Source organism: Schistocerca piceifrons, chromosome 1 (assembly GCF_021461385.2).
Source record: "Schistocerca piceifrons isolate TAMUIC-IGC-003096 chromosome 1, iqSchPice1.1, whole genome shotgun sequence".
In the NCBI taxonomy this organism is placed as follows: domain Eukaryota; kingdom Metazoa; phylum Arthropoda; class Insecta; order Orthoptera; family Acrididae; genus Schistocerca; species Schistocerca piceifrons.
Window position 1 is genome coordinate 1,190,874,032 of NC_060138.1, and position 18,356 is coordinate 1,190,892,387.

At 44.9% G+C, this 18,356-nt stretch overlaps 1 protein-coding gene across 1 annotated transcript in view; it reads right to left on the reverse strand.

Annotated features, from left to right (window-relative positions):
- Nucleotides 1–2,592: 2,592 nt before the first annotated feature.
- LOC124802461 overlaps nt 2,593–18,356 on the reverse strand; it is a 238,461-nt gene continuing 222,697 nt past the window's right edge. The window contains exons 5-6 of the mRNA XM_047263249.1: nt 14,385–14,619; nt 2,593–2,895 (exon numbers count right to left, since the gene is read on the reverse strand). Of these exons, the coding sequence (XP_047119205.1) occupies nt 2,819–2,895; nt 14,385–14,619 (312 nt within the window). The 3' untranslated portion in view covers nt 2,593–2,818. The remainder of the gene's footprint in view (nt 2,896–14,384; nt 14,620–18,356) is intronic.

Sequence of the window (18,356 nt, forward strand, 5' to 3'; positions counted from 1 at the left end):
TTTTCACAGAATGAAGTGGTTCCTCATGAATATACCATGGATTTGCAGTACTCCACATACGAGAATTTTGCGAGTTCATGTACCCGGATAAATGAAACCATGCCTCGTCAGTGAAAAACGTTTCATTAAGAGTATCCCTTCCATTTTGTTGAACGAAATTTTTGAACCATTGGCAATAATGCAGTCTCTTGCCATGATCAGTATTTTTCAGTTCTTGCAAGACTGTCGCTTTGTATGGGAGAAGTTCATCTACATCTACATCTACATTGATACTCCGCAAGCCACCCAACGGTGTGTGGCGGAGGGCACTTTACGTGCCACTGTCATTACCTCCCTTTCCTGTTCCAGTCGCGTATGGTTCGCGGGAAGAACGACTGTCTGAAAGCCTCCGTGCGCGCTCTAATCTCTCTAATTTTACATTCGTGATCTCCTCGGGAAGTATAAGTAGGGGGAAGCAATATATTCGATACCTCATCCAGAAACGCACCCTCTCGAAACCTCGCGAGCAAGCTACACCGCGATGCAGAGCGCCTCTCTTGCAGAGTCTGCCACTTGAGTTTATTAAACATCTCCGTAACGCTATCACGGTTACCAAATAACCCAGTGACGAAACGCGCCGCTCTTCTTTGGATCTTCTCTATCTCCTCCGTCAACCCGACCTGGTACGGATCCCACACTGATGAGCAATACTCAAGTATAGGTCGAACGAGTGTTTTGTAAGCCACCTCCTTTGTTGATGGACTACATTTTCTAAGCACTCTCCCAATGAATCTCAACCTGGTACCCGCCTTTTTTTTCCTTACAGCTGTGTGGGCCGTTCCGACACTAAATCGATTTTCTGGGCGTGTTTTCTTACTGACTTGTTTGGACTCATGGACATTTTATCGGAAATATCGAGTAGTTTATCCTCAGACAAAACGCTAGAATGATCGCTTCTCGGTGTATTTATCACTGAACTCGTACTTCGAAATTTGTCAATGAAATCTCGCACAGAATCGCGATGTGGGAGTGTTGTCTCCTGAAAAACTGATTAAATGTTTGACGAAATGAAACTGTGTATTTACAGCCAGCTTTGGACACCTGTTCGACTAAAAACACACGTTCTTCAGCGGTTAGAATCTTAACAGTGACAAAAACGAGACAAACGAACAATGACCTAAACTTAAACGTTTACGTCAACTCGTAACGACACACGCCATCGACACTACTGACGTTGGCTGAGATAAACGAAACAGTGGAATGTTGGGAGAGTTCACTTGAAGGTCAATAACCGAAGCTGGCGAAAAATCATATGGCACGCGCGGCTAACAATCATATGGAACTCCGGCGAGAATTTTTGAACACTCCGTACCACCTCTGGGAACGCACTGCGGTTCGTTATCAATACATTCAGAACATACCGCGGATTTATAATGTGTGCCGGTATCGATGAGGAACAGTGGCCATGAGGAACACTTGTAATATTTGGGACTTCAGGTGTATGTCTTGCAGTTAGGAACCTCAGGGACTGTCATACTCGTAGTGGGAAAACCACTGGTTCCGGAACTATGTTTACTAGAATTATTTGCTTGTTTCACTGTCCTCCAGTCGCGCCGGGCGGTGTGGCCGAGCGGTTCTAGGCGCTTCAGTCCGGAACCGCACGACCGCTACGGTCGGAGGTTCGAATCCTGCCTTGGGCATGGCTGTGTGTGATGTCCTTAGGTTAGTTCGATTTAAGTAGTTCTAAGTTCTAGGGGACTGATGACCTCAGCTGTTAAGTCCCATAGTGCTTAGAGCCATTTGAAGCATTTGAACCTCCAGTCGCCAGTTTCATTTATTGTTATTACAGTCTCCCTGTAGCGATGGAAAACAAGGAGATATTTGCTGACAGACTGCAGTTTTGCACTGCGCAGTGAGGAATACTCAAATGACTGTTGTAGAAAATTGCCCACAAATAACAAATATTTCCATTCCTTCCTTATACAGAAAGCTGTTGTATTCTTTAATGAAAGGTCACACTCCACTAATGAGTGAAAGTTTCAGTCTGGAAAAGGTAAAAAGTTTGTTCCATGAAAATTTATTAAAGTTATTATTTCTTTTACATACAATAGAGTGTGATTCCATAACTGTAACACATCGATTCACACAAAAGCCTGAAACACTTACATTATTAATCGTCTCAACATTTATTTCAATGCATATTCCAAATTAATGTTTTGTTAGTGTGGTAAAATAGTTACAGTTACAAACAATTGTTCCTGAAAGCTTCAACATTCTGAGTAAATAATAAAAACATTTTGCAACAACTAGTACTTTGAAAGTCATAGCACTTTATAGATCAGCACGAATAAAATATTTAACAATTAGATATACATTTATATATATATTCATATTTTTCTTCTCGCAGTACAAGACGTTACAAACCACCACGATCAGAACACAACACACATATATCAAAAAAATATCGCTCGCATAAAATTAGCTTACACACGTACACACTCTTAACACAAACGCACATGAACACATACACACACACACACACACACACACATACACACACACACACACACACACACACACCACACACGCACACACCGCACACACTCTCAAACACAAACGCACATGAACACATACACACACACACACACACACACACACACACACACACATATATACACGCACAAGGTGTCTTTAGGCTAGACGTCGAAGAGCACGGAGAACGTAGGCGACAACGGCAAGGTACAGGTCGCGTGAGACGAGAGGGTGTTGTTTTCGGGGGTTATCACAGACGACAGTGGCGCGTCGGCGGTGGCGCCGACGGCGGCGAAACTGCGAGCAGTCACGTGACGGCACTGATGAGCAGCGAGGTCAGCACCGCGGCGGCGGCGGCCAGGGGTCGCGACGACCGACCGCGCACTGCAACAGTGGGAGGGCGCCAGCTGTTAGCGCTGCTCGCTGGCTGAAACATGCCTGCGTCACATTGATGAAGGGCGAAGTCGAAAGCTTGTAGTAAGATAAAGAAAGTTGACACGAAAGTGCAACTGTTTCGGGTGTCACCTTGCATCTGGCCAATACAGTAGTGATTTACCAAAGTTATTAGGTAGGTAGGTAGTCACTGTATTCTATATGAACTATATCCCAAGGAATTTCATCTAGTATATTTGAGGTTCTGTGCTAGCGCCTGAAACTGCTTATGTTTGTTTATGTAATATATCTTTCCCCAAATCACAATTTTAGACGCGTGGGGTAGCCGCGCGGTCTTGTGCGCCTAGCCACGGTTCCCGTGTCTCGCCCTGTCGGAGGTTCGTCTCCCTCAGGCATGGGTGTGTGTGTAGTCCTTAGCAAAAGTGGATTTAAGTTAGTTTAAGTAGTGTGTAAGCGTACTGACCGACGACGTCAGCAGTTTGGTCCCATACGAACTTACCACAAATCACCAATTTAACAATTTTAACCCTAAATTTTCCCTGCTTAAACTTTACGAGATTCGTTTCTTATAGACGGCATTTTAACATTAATTATACATGGTGATACAACTAAGACACGCCACCCGAAATACAGACAGAACTAGTAAATATGTACACACATAAGAAAAAAAGGTATGCATCACCTCCGTTCCGAGAGTTCCGGAAGATTTACAGAAAATTGGAATACAGATCATCATAAACATCATTTTCGTCCTTTTTATTGTACATGGAAACCAAACATTGCATGTTGGAACACCATACAGCAGCGAGACCTTCAGAGCTGGTGTTCCATATTACTGTACACACCAGTACATCTAACACCTACTAGCATGTTCTGTTACATTGGTACATGCCTGTATTCGTCGTGGTATACTATCCACAAGTTCATCAAGGCACTATTGGTCCAGATTGCCCCACTCCTCAACGGCGATTTGGCGTAGATCTCTCAGAGTAGTTGGTAGGCCACGTCGTCCATAATCAGTCATTTTCGATCTATCCCAGGCATCTTCGATAGCGTTCATGTCGAAAGAACATGCTGGCCACTCTAGTCGAGCGATGTCGTTATCATGAAGGAAGTCATTCACAAGATGTGAACGATGGGGGATCGATTTGTCGTCCATGAAGACGAATGCCTCGCCAATATGCTGCCGATATGGTTGCACTATCTGTCGGAGGATGGCTTTCACGTAACGTACAGCCGTTACGGCACCTTCCATGACCACTAGGGGCGTACGTCTGTCCCTCATAATGCCACCCCAAAACAGCAGGAAACCGCTACCTTGCTGTTCTCGATGGACAGTGTGTCTAAGGTGTTCAGCCTGACCGGGTTGCCTCCAAAGACGTCTCCGACGATTGCCTGGTTGAAGGCATATGCGATACTCGTCGGTGAAGACAACGTGATGCCAATCCTGAGCGGTCCAGGCAGCATATTGTTGGGCCCATCTGTACCGCGCTCCATGTTGTCGTGGTTGCAAAGATGGACCTCGACGTGGACGTCGGGAATGAAGTTGCAAATCATGCAGCCTATTGCGCATAGTCACGACGTCCTGTAGCTAGACGAAAGGCATTATTCGACAAGGTGGCGTTGCTATCAGTGTTCATCCAAGCCTTAATCCGTAGGCAACGGTGATCCACTGAAGTAGTGGCTCTTGGGCGGCCTGAACAAGGCATGTCATCGAAAGTTCCTGTCTCTCTGTATCTCCCCCATGTCCGAACAACATCGCTTTGGTTCACTCCAAGACGCCTGGACTCTTCCCTTGTTGAAAACCCTTCCGTGCACAAAGTAACAATGCGGACGGGATCGAAACGCGGTACTGACCGTCTAGGCATGTCTGAACTACAGACAATACGATCCGTGTACCTATTTCCTGGTGGAATGACTGGAATTGATCGGGTGTCGGACCCCCTCTGTCTAATAGGTGCTGCTCATGGATGGTTCTTTACATCTTTGGGTGGGTTTAGTGACGTCTCTGAACAGTGCAGGGGACTGTGCCTGTGATACAATATTCACAGTCAACGTCTACCTTCAGGAGTTCTGGGAACCGAGGTGATGCAAACCTTTTTTGATATGTGTAGCTTTCACTGCATTGTAGCGGAGAATGTGACGAAGTTTTTGACATACACAAGTAATTTAGAAGATTTACATCTCCTGAACTGCAACACAGACACGTGAAAAAAACGTGCCTAAGTTGAACAAACATTGACAGTAACGCTGGATATCACAAATGACCTCTCGAAATTAGAACGTCTGGTTCCTGGTTTATTCAGCACAAAGCCGGTTTCTCTTCAGTTAAATACTGCGGGTAGACAACTTCATGTTCAGACTAATATTTCTATTTCTCCTTCACCGCAAAAAAAAAAAAAATAAATAAATAAATAAAATAAAATAAAGTAAATATAAAAAAATCTGTCCATCCAGATTTGCCGTAAATCTTTTAAAAAAAAGACGTAACCTTCCAACAGAAGCATGTTTCAAAACGTTGTGTGTTTACGTAGGAGCGGAAATCGACTGTGGAAGAGGAAGTGACTATGGAAGAGGAATTATGGCAGTCAGCAGGACATTTTCAGAATCTGTACTTGAGTGTTTATGTGACCAGTCAGAAGCGGTATAGGGAAATAGGTTTACCAAATCCAGCAATGACAGCCTCATATGAACTTAGCGGGTGCACCATTGTCAGAAGAGGAGATCCCACATACATCTGCATTACTGTACCGTAAGTACACAAACACGTAACTGAGCTACGATTCGTGAAGGCCATCAGTATGCGTAAGTACATCAGTACATGTTCTACTCTTCAAAATGAATACGACAGTCAAAACCGTAGATACGGTTTTCTTTTATGGCCAATGTTGCCAATCTATAAGAGCGGTAATGTCATTCTATGCTAAAAGGTACCCTGGTTGTGTCCAGCCTTCAAGTTCTGTCTGCATAATAATTATTTTAAAAATTCAAAAGAAGGAAAGTGTGAAGAACAGCAACTGATGATATAAACGCAACTAACACTTAAGCAACAGTAACATATAATCCACATGCTGCTATGAGGCAGCTTGAACGAGCGATACTAATCAACCAAATTAGTGTTCTGCAAATATTACATTCCTACGCATTTCATCCTTAACATATTCACGCGAAAGACTTTGAAAACTGGTTATAGTTCTCAGTATGGTAAGTGGTATCTTGTTTCGAAGCAAAATTTTATCCACAGATTATGCATAAGAAAATCAATGTTCGCAAAATTTCACTACTGCTCAGTTGAAAATTCACTCTGGCTAAATTAAGTAGATAAACAACGACATTCGTCAGAAAAAAATGAGGTACATTCTTTCTAATAATAGCATTACTTTTCCCTGTTATACTTTCGGGACTTCAAATAGGCGTACGTATCAACTGTTCGTAACAGATATTCTGCCGCAAATATTGGAAGACCTCCTATTGGACACACGGTAATTCATTTGATACCGACACCATGGTTGTGATCCTTCCGTTTCTCCAGGCATTTGATTAGATTCTTAACAGAATACTTTTAGCTTGTTGGGTTCGTCGTTCGGTACAGGCAAAGCGGCCTGCACGCTCACCAGGCGTAACGTCACTGGATTTGGGTAAACTGAAAACTCTCGGTCTTCAAAGAACAGCGATCACTTTAGAAGACATAAATTCCATATAACGAGCACCTGCGCTGCTATTAGTAAAGATGACACAAAACGTCGAGTACCGTCTGCACCGTATGTATTTCTAACCTGTATCAGTGCTGAAGATCAATATTCATAGCACTTGACAGGAGTTTCATTATAATAAAAGTAGTTGCTTCGAACATACGCAGATATGTAGAGATATTAAAGGTAAATATTTTGAAAAACCATCTACGTTTACATCCATTCTCTATAAAACAATGAAGTTCATGGCAGAGCGTGATTCCCATTTTACCAATTGCCAGGGCTTCTTCTGTTTCAGTTGACGCATGTAGCTCGGGAAGTATATTTGCTTCCTTGCCGTAATTAGTTATACACTCATGCTCATAAATTAAGGATAATTTCAAAATGTGGTGCCACACAACATGGCACTACACAAAACTATCGTTAATAGCATAGGCACATAGGAAACACTCACGACACAGATCTGTAAGTCCACGGTATTGGTGATAAGTTGAGAAAACCGTCCCGAAACACATGTGCTACGAAACGCCACTGTTTCCTGCACATGTACCCCGACATGCAGATGTACACAGGCCGCACAACGGGTTGGCATACTCAAGATCAGGTGACGAGTAGCTGCTAGGGTATAGCCTCCCATTCTTGCACCAGTGCCTGTCGGACCTCCTAAAGTGTCGTAGGGGTATGAAGAGGTGCAGCGATACGTCGAACAAGAGCATCCCAGACGTGCTCGGTGGGGTTTAGGTCTGGAGAACAGGCAGGCCTCTCCATTCGCCTGATATCTTCTGTTTCAAGGTACTCCACCACGATGGCAGCTTGGTGGGACCGTGCGTTATCATCCATCAGGAGAAAGTTGGGACCCACTGCAACCCTGAAGAGGCGGATGTACTGGTCCAAAATGACATACCGATACACCGACCTCTTACAGTTCCTCTGTCAAAGACATCCAGGGGTGTACGTGTACCAGCCATAATACCACCCAACACCGTCAAACCACGACCTCCATACAGGTCCCTTTCAAGGACATTAAGGGATTGGTATGTGGTTCCTGGTCCACGCCAGATGAAAACCTGGAGAGAATCATTGTTCAGACTGTACCTGGACTCGTCCGTGAACATAACCTGGGACCATGTTCCAATGACCAAGTACTTTGTTCTTGACACCAGGCTTTAGGGGCTCTCCTGTGACCAGGGGTCAGTGAAATACACCTTGAAGGTCTCCGGGTGAATAAACCATGTCTATTCAGTCGTCTGTAGACTGTGTGTCAGGAGACAACTGTTCCAGTGACTGCAGTAAGGTCCCGAGCAAGGCTATCTGCATTACTCCGTGGCCGTCTGCTGGCACTGATGGTGAGATATCGGTCTTCTTGTGGTGTTTTACATCGTGGATGTCCCGTACTGTAGCGTCTGGACACGTTTCCTGTCTGCTGGAATCGTTGCCATAATCTTGAGATAACACGTGTGGCACACAGAAGGCCCATGCTACGACCTGCTGTGTTTGACCAGCCTCCAGTCGCCCTAGTATTCTACCCCTCATAACGTGATCAATATGTGTTCTTTGAGCCATTGTCAACACACAGTCACCATTAGCACGTCTGAAAGCGTCTTCACACCCACTCGCTGCACCGTAATCTGACATACACCAATACACCTCTGCCTATTTTGACTGCTGCCAGCCGGCCGGTGTGGCCGTGCGGTTAAAGGCGCATCAGTCTGGAACCGCGTGACCGCTACGGTCGCAGGTTCGAATACTGCCTCGGGCATGGATGTGTGTTATGTCCTTAGGTTAGTTAGGATTAATTAGTTCTAAGTTCTAAGTGACTGATGACCTCAGAAGTTAAGTCTCATAGTGCTCAGATCCATTTGAACCATTTTTTGACTGCTGCCAGAGCCACCGTGCGACGACCGCAGGTCAAATGCACCGTATGGTCATACCCGAGGGGATTTAAACCCGCAAACCGCTCACCAGAGAGTTGTTTCACCATGCATCAGCATTATCCTTAATTTATGAACATGAGTGTATTTTTGCACTGCGATCACAACGGGAGCGACACATACGGGGTTGAAATGTGTTCCTAGATTAGTCCGTTGAATTTGGTTCTAGGAACTTACTAAGTAGCCTTTCACTAGATAGTTTGAGTCTGTCTTCAAGCGTCTGCTAGTTCCGTTCTTTCTGTATCTCCGTGACGATCTTCCATGACCTAGGCAAACCTGTGACAAAACGTGCTGCCTTTCTTTGCATACTTTCGAAGTCCCCTTTTAGGCCTATCTTGAGCAGATCCAAAACACTTGACCAGTATTCTAGAATAGTTCGCAAAAGTGGTTCGTAAACGATGTCCATTGTAGACTGATTGCATTTCTCTAATACTCGTCCAGTCAAGCGACGCCTGTCACCTGATTCACCTTCGACTGAGAATATGCGATCGTCCTGTTTCACACCCCTAAAAATTGTTGCACCAAAGTATTTGCATGAGTCGATCGATTCTAAACGTTAAAGTATACTATCTTTCTTCCGTTTTGTAATGTGCAAAAGTTTACATTGCTGAAATTTTAAAGCAAGTGGCCAATCACTGTACCTCTTTGCAAACTTATCAAGATCGGACAAAATATTAGTGCATCTGTTTTCATACAGTACTTCGCTATAGATGGGTGCATGCTTTGCAGAAAGTCTGCGGTCACTGTTGACAAAACAAACAAAAAATAAGTTTCTAGCAAAAATGGTTTTTCATTGTTTTTGTTAAAACTTAAGAGGCAGCCATAGTATGCCTAATTTTATTAGGATTTCAGACTCCCTGTCCGTCTTTCCTCTGAACATAACACTTTGTACTAGGTCTACAGCTTTGCGTCCGCTTTTTCTCTCGAAGTTCGGAGCTTTATTGTGAAAAACTTACAAAAAAAATTATGATTCATAGATTTGCCCATCGCTGGCCACTACATTCTCCCATCTTTCGCGTAGCATACGAATCCCGTGGTGGAAGAACCGGGCGTCTTTTTGGAGATCCATGAATCGATTCAATTTTGCACTCGTTCATATGATCGGAAGTGCTGGTCAGCCAAACTGTATGCATTGGTCGAAAAAGCTGGTAGTCAGAGAGAGCAACATACGGAGGATATGGCGGGAGGGATAGGACTTCTGATCTCAACGTTTCCATGTATATTTTGACGGTTTTGCGACATGAGGTCGAGCGCTGACCTGCTGCAAAATTACCTTTACGTGTCCATCGCTGTATTGTGGTGGTTTGAGTTCAGTGGTGAGCTCGAACGCATCAATTGCTGTGATGTCCTGTGACTGTCTTCGTCTGTTTCAGTAGCTACGGAAATGTTCTGTGTTGCACCGCCTTGCCGGGCTTCGACATCAAAGTCACCGTTCTTAAGGCTTTGAAAACATTTTCCGCACGTTCTTCCACTAACAGTTCCCTCACCATTGGTCTTTCCCTGTATTTTAAGAGCCACAGCCACAGATTGCTTCATGTTAAAGCAGAAAATTAAAACTTCCCGCAAATGGCGAAAAATGGGTACGTACGTCGACGTACTTAATCGAGAATAACCTTATGATGCAATCACAAGTCGACTAACATTTTTATGGCATTACGTTTACAGATACCTAAGCTTATTATATTAGACCTATGACCAACCACTTGCCGCTACTGCCGTTTATTGCAAAACGGCGGAAGTAAAGTTGTAGGCCTAATATTAAGGGCATCCACAGTCAAAATAATCCATGTGGAATAAAAGGGGCCACTGCGACTGACTAAGATTTTTATTCAGACACGCGATCGGTTTCAAAAACTATATTTGCATCATGAGGTGTTTATAGTCAATCCAGAAAAGCGATACGTCTAAAAGGCATTAAAAGCGCTTTCCTCAATATTCTCAACCATATTTCATTTCCATACAATAGTGTGCTCCAGACATATGCTTTCAGGAAATTCTCTTTGGCTTTCACTGCATACAGTTCTCTTCGAAATGTTGGCTCGGAAACTGGTTGACCTCGGCCTGAGTTCAAAGAAAGTACCAATTCTTTTCGCGGTTGTTATTGAAAAAGGCGTCTCTGGACCCTATTCCTTAGGCTGTTAATGACGACTGTTAAGCCGCGTTACATGAATGCGAGTGGTGTCTCATTCCATGCAGGATCACGTTGCAGTCCACGTTGATACTTCGTTCACGGTGCAGTCATGACCACCCCCAAAAATGACATTTTCTTTCTGCCAATTGTTCACATCTCCATTTCGACCCTGCTTACTGAGTTGAAACTTTACAATGGCCGGTACATACACGTCAGTTCACTGCTATGGCTTACATCAAGCGTTTCAGGGCCACGTATTTTGCCCGATGACCTTTTAAGTAACAAATGTGGATTACATAATCTGTTTACGATCTGGAAACGATTTTAAATGGCTCTGAGCACTACGGGACTTAACGTCTGTGGTCATCAGTCCCCTAGAACTCAGAACTACTTAAACCTAACTAACCTAAGGACAGCACACAACACCCAGTCATGACGAGGCAGAGAAAATCCCTGACCCCGCCGGGAATCGAACCCGGGAACCCGGGCGCGGGAAGCGATAACGCTACCGCACGACCACGACCTGCGGACAAAACGATTTTAATGGGAGACACATATTACCCAACTATAGTGCTATATTACAGGAATTTAGTAGGGAACCACTGCTCCGATTCGACAAACAGGCGTCTACGTGAGGTTGAACAGTGCCGCTGCGGGCGCATGCGGCCCTCGCGATACCCGCAGATACAAAAGCGCCAGGCGGCCACAATAGCCTGCGCGCTCGGCTGCCCGCCCGACACGGCCGTACAATTGATTGCCTGCTCTAATGGCGTTGAACTAGTGCTTTAGCCGGGGTGGCGGCGCGGGCTCGCAGTGTCCGCCGCCAAACTTCGCATAATGGGACGGCCACGCGTCGCTCAAACATTCGATGCTTACCTTAATGGACGAACTGCAAAAGGGCTGTTCTGCGCATTGTGCAATATGTGTGGCATATCCTAATTGACTCGAGTATTGTTAGGAATGCCTGCACGATCTGCTCGTGTTGATTTTCAGAAGGTCTGCGACACAATTGTACAGAACGATTTGTGTACCCAAACGAAGCAAAACGTTGTATGAAATACCTACGGTAAAGCTGTGCAGTAATTTCATAAAGGCTTTATTAGCAAAGACACCTCCACGGAATTTATCGACGTTGGAAAGGGATTACAGAGCATAACAGAGATGCTGGGCAGCAAACTACAGTAGCTGACGTTGCAAGAGAGGCGATGAGTATGACAGAGAGGTTTACTATTGAAATTTCGAGAGAAAACTTTCCGCGGAGAGTCAGAAAACATATTACTTCCTTCCGCATACGTCTCGCGAAATGACCACAACCAGGTCATTCGAGAAATTAGAGAAAATACAGAGGCTTACCGACGATTATTTTTCCCTCGCGCCATTCGCGAGTGGCGTAGGCCAAGGGGGGGGGGGGGGGGGATCAGATATTGGGACCAGAAGTACCCTCACCACACAGTATTATGAGGCTTGCGGAGTAGTGTGTAAATGTAGAAGAGGAGAAATAAAGTAGGGGATGACAAAGGCTAGAATATGAGAAACGCGTTGTGGTAGTTTGGGGTAGTAGTTACGAAGACATCACATCTACATCTACATCTACATGGATACTCTGAAAATCACATTTAAGTGCCTGGCAGAGGGTTCATCGAACCACCTTCATAATTCTCGGTTATTCCAATCTCGTATAGCGAGCAGGAAGAATGAACACCTATATCTTTCCGTACGAGCTCTAATTTCCCTTATTTTATCTTGGTGATCGTTCCTCTCTATGTAAGTCGGTGTCAACAAAATATTTTCGCATTCGGAGGAAAAAGTTGGTGACTGGAATTTCGTGAGAAGATTCCGTCGCAACGAAAAACGCCTTTCTTTCAATGATGTCCAGCCCAAATCCTGTATCATTTCTGTGACACTCTCTCCCATATTTCTCGCTAATACGAAACGTGCTGCCTTCCTTTGAACTTTTTCGATGTACTCATTCTGTCCTATCTGGTAAGGATCCCACACCGCGCAACAGTTTTCTAAAAGAGGACGGGCAAGCGTAGTGTAGGCAGTCTCCTTAGTAGGTCTGCTACATTTTCTAAGTGTCCTACAGTCTTTGGGTAGCCTTCCCCACAATATTTTCTATGTGTTCCTTCCAATTTAAATTGTTCGTAATTGTAATACCAAGGTATTTAGTTGAATTTACGGCTTTTAGATTAGACTGATTTATCGTGTAACCGACGTTTAACGCGTTCCTTTTAGCACTCATGTGGATGACCTCACACTCTTCGTTATTTAAGGTCAACTGCCACTTTTCGCACCATACCGGTATTTCTTCTAAATCGTTTTCCAGTTTGTTTTGATCTTCTGATGACTTTATTAGTCGATAAACGACAGCGTCATCTGCAAACAACCGAAAACGGCTGCTCAGATTGTCTCCCAAATCGTTTATATAGATAAGGAACAGCAAAGGGCCTATAACACTACCTTGGGGAACTCCAGAAATCACTTCTGTTTTACTCGATGACTTACCGTCAATTACAACATGGATCACATCATTAAAGCAGTTATAAGGCCCGACTTAGGAAATACAAATAAAAGTCTACAAATAAAAGTCCCCTGCTCACCTCTCAACCTCGTTCCAAACACCTATTCTATTCACAATACATCAGTGACATTTTAAGCTCAACGACTTTTTGATGTCCCTCGAGAGTGAACCTTTGATCTTATCGTACGTGAAGTACTTCATAATAGTCATACGACAAATTCGGCTGATATTGAATGATTAAATCAAACAGTATTCACTCCAAAATTGAAAATAGCTGAAAATGGTAAAATTGATTAAGTCGTCATTAAAACAGCTGTTGTTTAGTTTTAAGTTCATCAAAACTGCACACGCGGGATGATTACTAGACTACTAACAGGGTGCTCCTTCTACCAAGATAGACTTACATGTTTAATTCGCCGAGACATCACGACTGACTGCCATCCCGATAAGAGCTTGTTTACATCTTCTAAGAACATAAACGATTTGCGAATGCTAATATTATAACTTACATCACATTACATTTGAAGATTCTTTAACCGTCCACCCATTTCAGTCACACATGTACAGTATGTAGTTATGTAGACGTAACATGGAACACAGCATTGAGGCAGTAAAAGGTCCGACTAAAAAACATCATTAACCAGCAAGTTTACATTCTCTAAATAAAAGCCTCCCACCTGCCGTCATCAGGCCAATCACAGTTCAAGTTGATTCAGCAACTGTTTAGATAGTTAAGATAATTCCCGTTTACTGTTCTGCCTCAGTTGCACATTTCAAGTAGATTACATGTTTCGATCACCGTGAATCATCTTCAGATCCAAGCAGTTGCGCCAGCAACTGGTGCTGTCTATTCGGAACCACATATCAGAGTGCAGTACTGGTTCTGAAAGGACAAGAAGGGTTGCTGATGCAACTACTTGGAGCTGAAAATGATGCAGAGTGATCAAAACATGTAACCTAATCAAAAATGAGCACTTTGAGACGAATGATGCAGAGTGATCAAAACATGTAACCTAATTAAAAATGAGCACTTTGAGACGAAGCAGTAGATGAGAACTGTCTCAACTGATTCTATTTTGTAAAGACGTATCCCTCAAATCGGAAGCTTCGTTTGTTTTCCTCTTCCCCGTCTGGGTACTTCACCTTTTTAGTCAGGCAATGTAGATGCATCAGCCAACCTGTTCGAAGTCGGTATGTGAGCTTACCGAGGAAGAGCGCCTCCCGCACGGTGTTGGGGGGCGGGGTGACCCTCTGCACGACGCTCTCGCTGTCGCCCTGCCACAGCACCGGCGCCACCTCCGCCACGCAGCGCAGCTTCATGGAGCCCGACACGAAGTGCGCGCCCGACACCGCGAACCGCAGGCCCAGCGACGAAGACACCAGTCCGTGCGCGTCGCGCTCATCCGGGAACGCCTCAAGCCGCGGGTCGTCGTCGGGCACCTGAGGACGGAAAACGTTCGAAACTCTACTTCCCTCCAGCTCTCTCTTACAAGATGCCACTAAGTTCGAAAACAATCCTCCAAGAGATGCGGGACACAACCTACATACAAGAGCATCAAGTTTCATACTACTAATGCCCAACATACACAAAATCACACTTCAAGAGAGGACACACAAGACAAAGACTATATTACGCTTCCGCCTTAGGTTACGGAATTAGTTACCAAGCCGATACGCGTCGTCCAGAATTGGATATACAGGGTGTTACAAAAAGGTACGGCCAAACTTTCGGGAAACATTCCTCCCACACAAATAAAGAAAAGATGTTATGTGAACATGTGTCCGGAAACGCTTAATTTCCATGTTAGAGCTCATTTTAGTTTCGTCAGTATGTACTGTACTTCCTCGATTCACCGCCAGTTGGCCCAATTGAAGGAAGGTAATGTTGACTTCGGTGGTTGTCTTCACATGCGACTCATTACTCTACAGTACTAGCATCAAGCACATCAGTACGTAGCATCAACAGGTTAGTGTTCATCACGAACGTGGTTTTGCAGTCAGTGCAATGTTTACAAATGCGGAGTTGGCAGATGCCCATTTCATGTATGGATTAACACGGGGCAATAGCCGTGGCGCGGTACGTTTGTATCGAGACAGGTCTCCAGACGTTCGAAGCCATTGATCGGCGTCTTAGGGAGCATGGAACATTCCAGAATATGACTCGCGACTGGGGAAGACCTAGAACGCCGAGGACACCTGCAATGGACGAGGCAATTCTTCGTGCAGTTGACGATAACCCTAATGTCAGCGTCAGAGAAGTTGCTGCTATACAAGGTAATGTTGACCACGTCACTGTATGGAGAGTGCTACGGGAGAACCAGTTGTTTCCGTGCCAAGTACAGCGTGTGCAGGCGCTATCAGCAGCTGATTGGCCTCCACGGGTACACATCTGCGAAAGGTTCATCCAACCATGTGTCAATCCTCATTTCAGTGCAAATGTTCTCTTTACGGATGACGCTTCATTCCAACATGATCAAATTGTAGATTTTCACAATCAACATATGTGGGCTGACGAGAATCCGCACGCAATTGTGCAATCACGTCATCAACACAGATTTTCTGTGAACATTTGGGCAGGCATTGTTGGTGATGTCTTGATTGGGCCCGATGTTCTTCCACCTACGCTCAATGGAGCACGTTATCATGAATCCATACGGGATACTCTACCTGTGCTGCTAGAACATGTGCCTTTACAAGCACGACACAACATGTGATTCATGCACGATGGAGCTCCTGCACATTTCAGTCGAAGTGTTCGTACGCTTCTCAACAACAGATTCTGTGAACGATGGACTGGTAGAGGCGGACCAATTCCATGGCCTCCACGCTCTCCTGACCTCAACCCTCTTGACTTTCATTTATGGGGGCATTTGAAAGCTCTTGTCTACGCAACCCCGGTACCAAATGTAGAGACTCTTCGTGCTCGTATTGTGGACGGCTGTGATACAATACGCCATGCTCCAGGGCTGCATCAGCGCATCAGGGATTCCATGCGACGGAGGGTGGATGCACGTATCCTCGCTAACGGAGGACATTTTGAACATTTCCCGTAACAAAGTGTTTGACGTCGCGCTGGTACGTTCTGTTGCTGTGTGTTTCCATTCCATGATTAATGTCATTTGAAGAGAAGTAATAAAATGAACTCTAACATGGACAGTAAGCGTTTCCGGACACATGTCCACATAACATATTTTCTTTCTCTGTGTGTGAGGAATGTTTCCTGAAAGTTTGGCCGTGCCTTTTTGTAACACCCTTTAAGCATGAACGTTGGTCAACGCAGTTGTTAGATAATATTATTGCGGCACAGAAAATTTGGAAATTTGTGGTAAGGTCTTATGGGACCAAACTGCTGATGTCATCGGACCCTAAGCTTACACACAACTTAATCTAACTTAAACTAGCTTACGCTAAAGACAACACACACACACACACACACACCCATACCTGAGGGAGGACTCTAACTTCCGATGGGGGTGGCCGCGCGAACAGTGACATGGCGCCCTAGACCGCGCAGCTACCCCGCGCGGCTACCGCACAGAACAGTAAAGGGTAGAAATTAGAAAAAAATTAAGAAAACTCACTGACATTCCCAAGGCAAATTCAAGTCACGCCAGAGACACCAACGGAAGCAGAAAGTGAGCGAGTATGTCGTAAGTGAGTGAAGTCGACGACACTAGGTGCCGAGTAAGGATATGTATTTAGCAGGAAGCAGACGTGGCAGAAAACAAAAGGAAGCGAGGGAAGCATATTCGTTACCTCGTACGAGAGGTTCCATCTCTTTCATAAGAGCACATGGCGTGAGATCGACGGAGTAGTTGACAGCCTGTTTAGTGAATATAGCAGAATAAGGAGGACACATTTGGTTATTACGAACAGAGCCTTGGGTCGTAGCACTATAAATATTCCAGCTCTTCAGCTCTCGTCATGATTTGATCACTGGAATCAATGGCATTCACAGTAATAGCAACAGATCCAATGATTGCGATACTGTAGTGACTACACGTCCTAGATTCTTCAGCGAAGCCTCTGGGCTAGCTGAAGATGTACTCAAAATGATGAACATCATGCTGTTCTCTGGTTGCCATCTACTGATGGAAGCTTTCTTCCGACACCATCACAGCAAAGATTGCTGCCAATAACGATTTTCAATGCAGAAGCCAGAAACAGGAACTCTTGGTAGTCCACGTTCCTGTTCGACACTCAGGTACCTCAGGATGCTGACGCCTGCCGAGGACAGGGAGGAGATCAACCCACCACACGACTACCGACACCAGCTACATCGTGGATGAGTCATCTCAAGGATCACCGTAAGACTGGGAATGGAACCGAGTACACTCCAGCGCCTCCTCGCCGGCAGTCCGCCGCGGCGTCCGGGTAGCCGACACTTCTCCCGGACGAGCAGCCGATGAGGTGACTTGACAGACGTCAGCTACGATCGAACACTCTGCTGAATGTGCAACAGCATAGGCTGCTGTGGAAGAATGACGACTCGTCAAAATTGTTAATAAATAAGTGAAAACTGATATTATTTTATTACCGTCGAAGAGGCTTCTCTGGTTCCCAACAGCTAGCCTGACTTGACGCAGAGGTGTCTCCCCTCTGCCATCTGTGGTACCTCAACACAGTACCTGAAGACGGATAGGACCTCAAGACAATACCTGAAGACTGTATCCCATGGCTCATTTACAAGAGCCGTACTAAAGACACCAACACCGATGTTAGTCATTTTTCACTAGATCTAAAAGTATACCAGAACTTACAGACATATCAGTGCCAATGAACTTTGATGTACGTTGCCATGCATTTCATGTTAGAAAGGTCACAGTTCCCAGACTGAAAATTTATCTCTGCAGCGGAGTGTGCGCTGATATGAAACGTCCTAGCATATTAAAACGGTGTGCCGGACCGAGACTATAACTCGGGACCTTTGCTTATCGAGGGCAAGTGTTTAAGCGAGTGAGCTACCCAAGCACGACTCACGCCCCGTCCTCACGGCTTCAATTCTGCCAGTACCTCGTCTCCTACCTTCCAAACTTCACAGGAGCTCTTCTGCGAACCTTTAAGAACTAGCACTCTTGAAAGAAAGGATATTGCGGAGACATGACTTTGCCACAGCCTGGGGGATGTTTCCAGAATGAAATTGTCTTCGCAGATGAGCTTCTGTGAAGTTTGGAAGG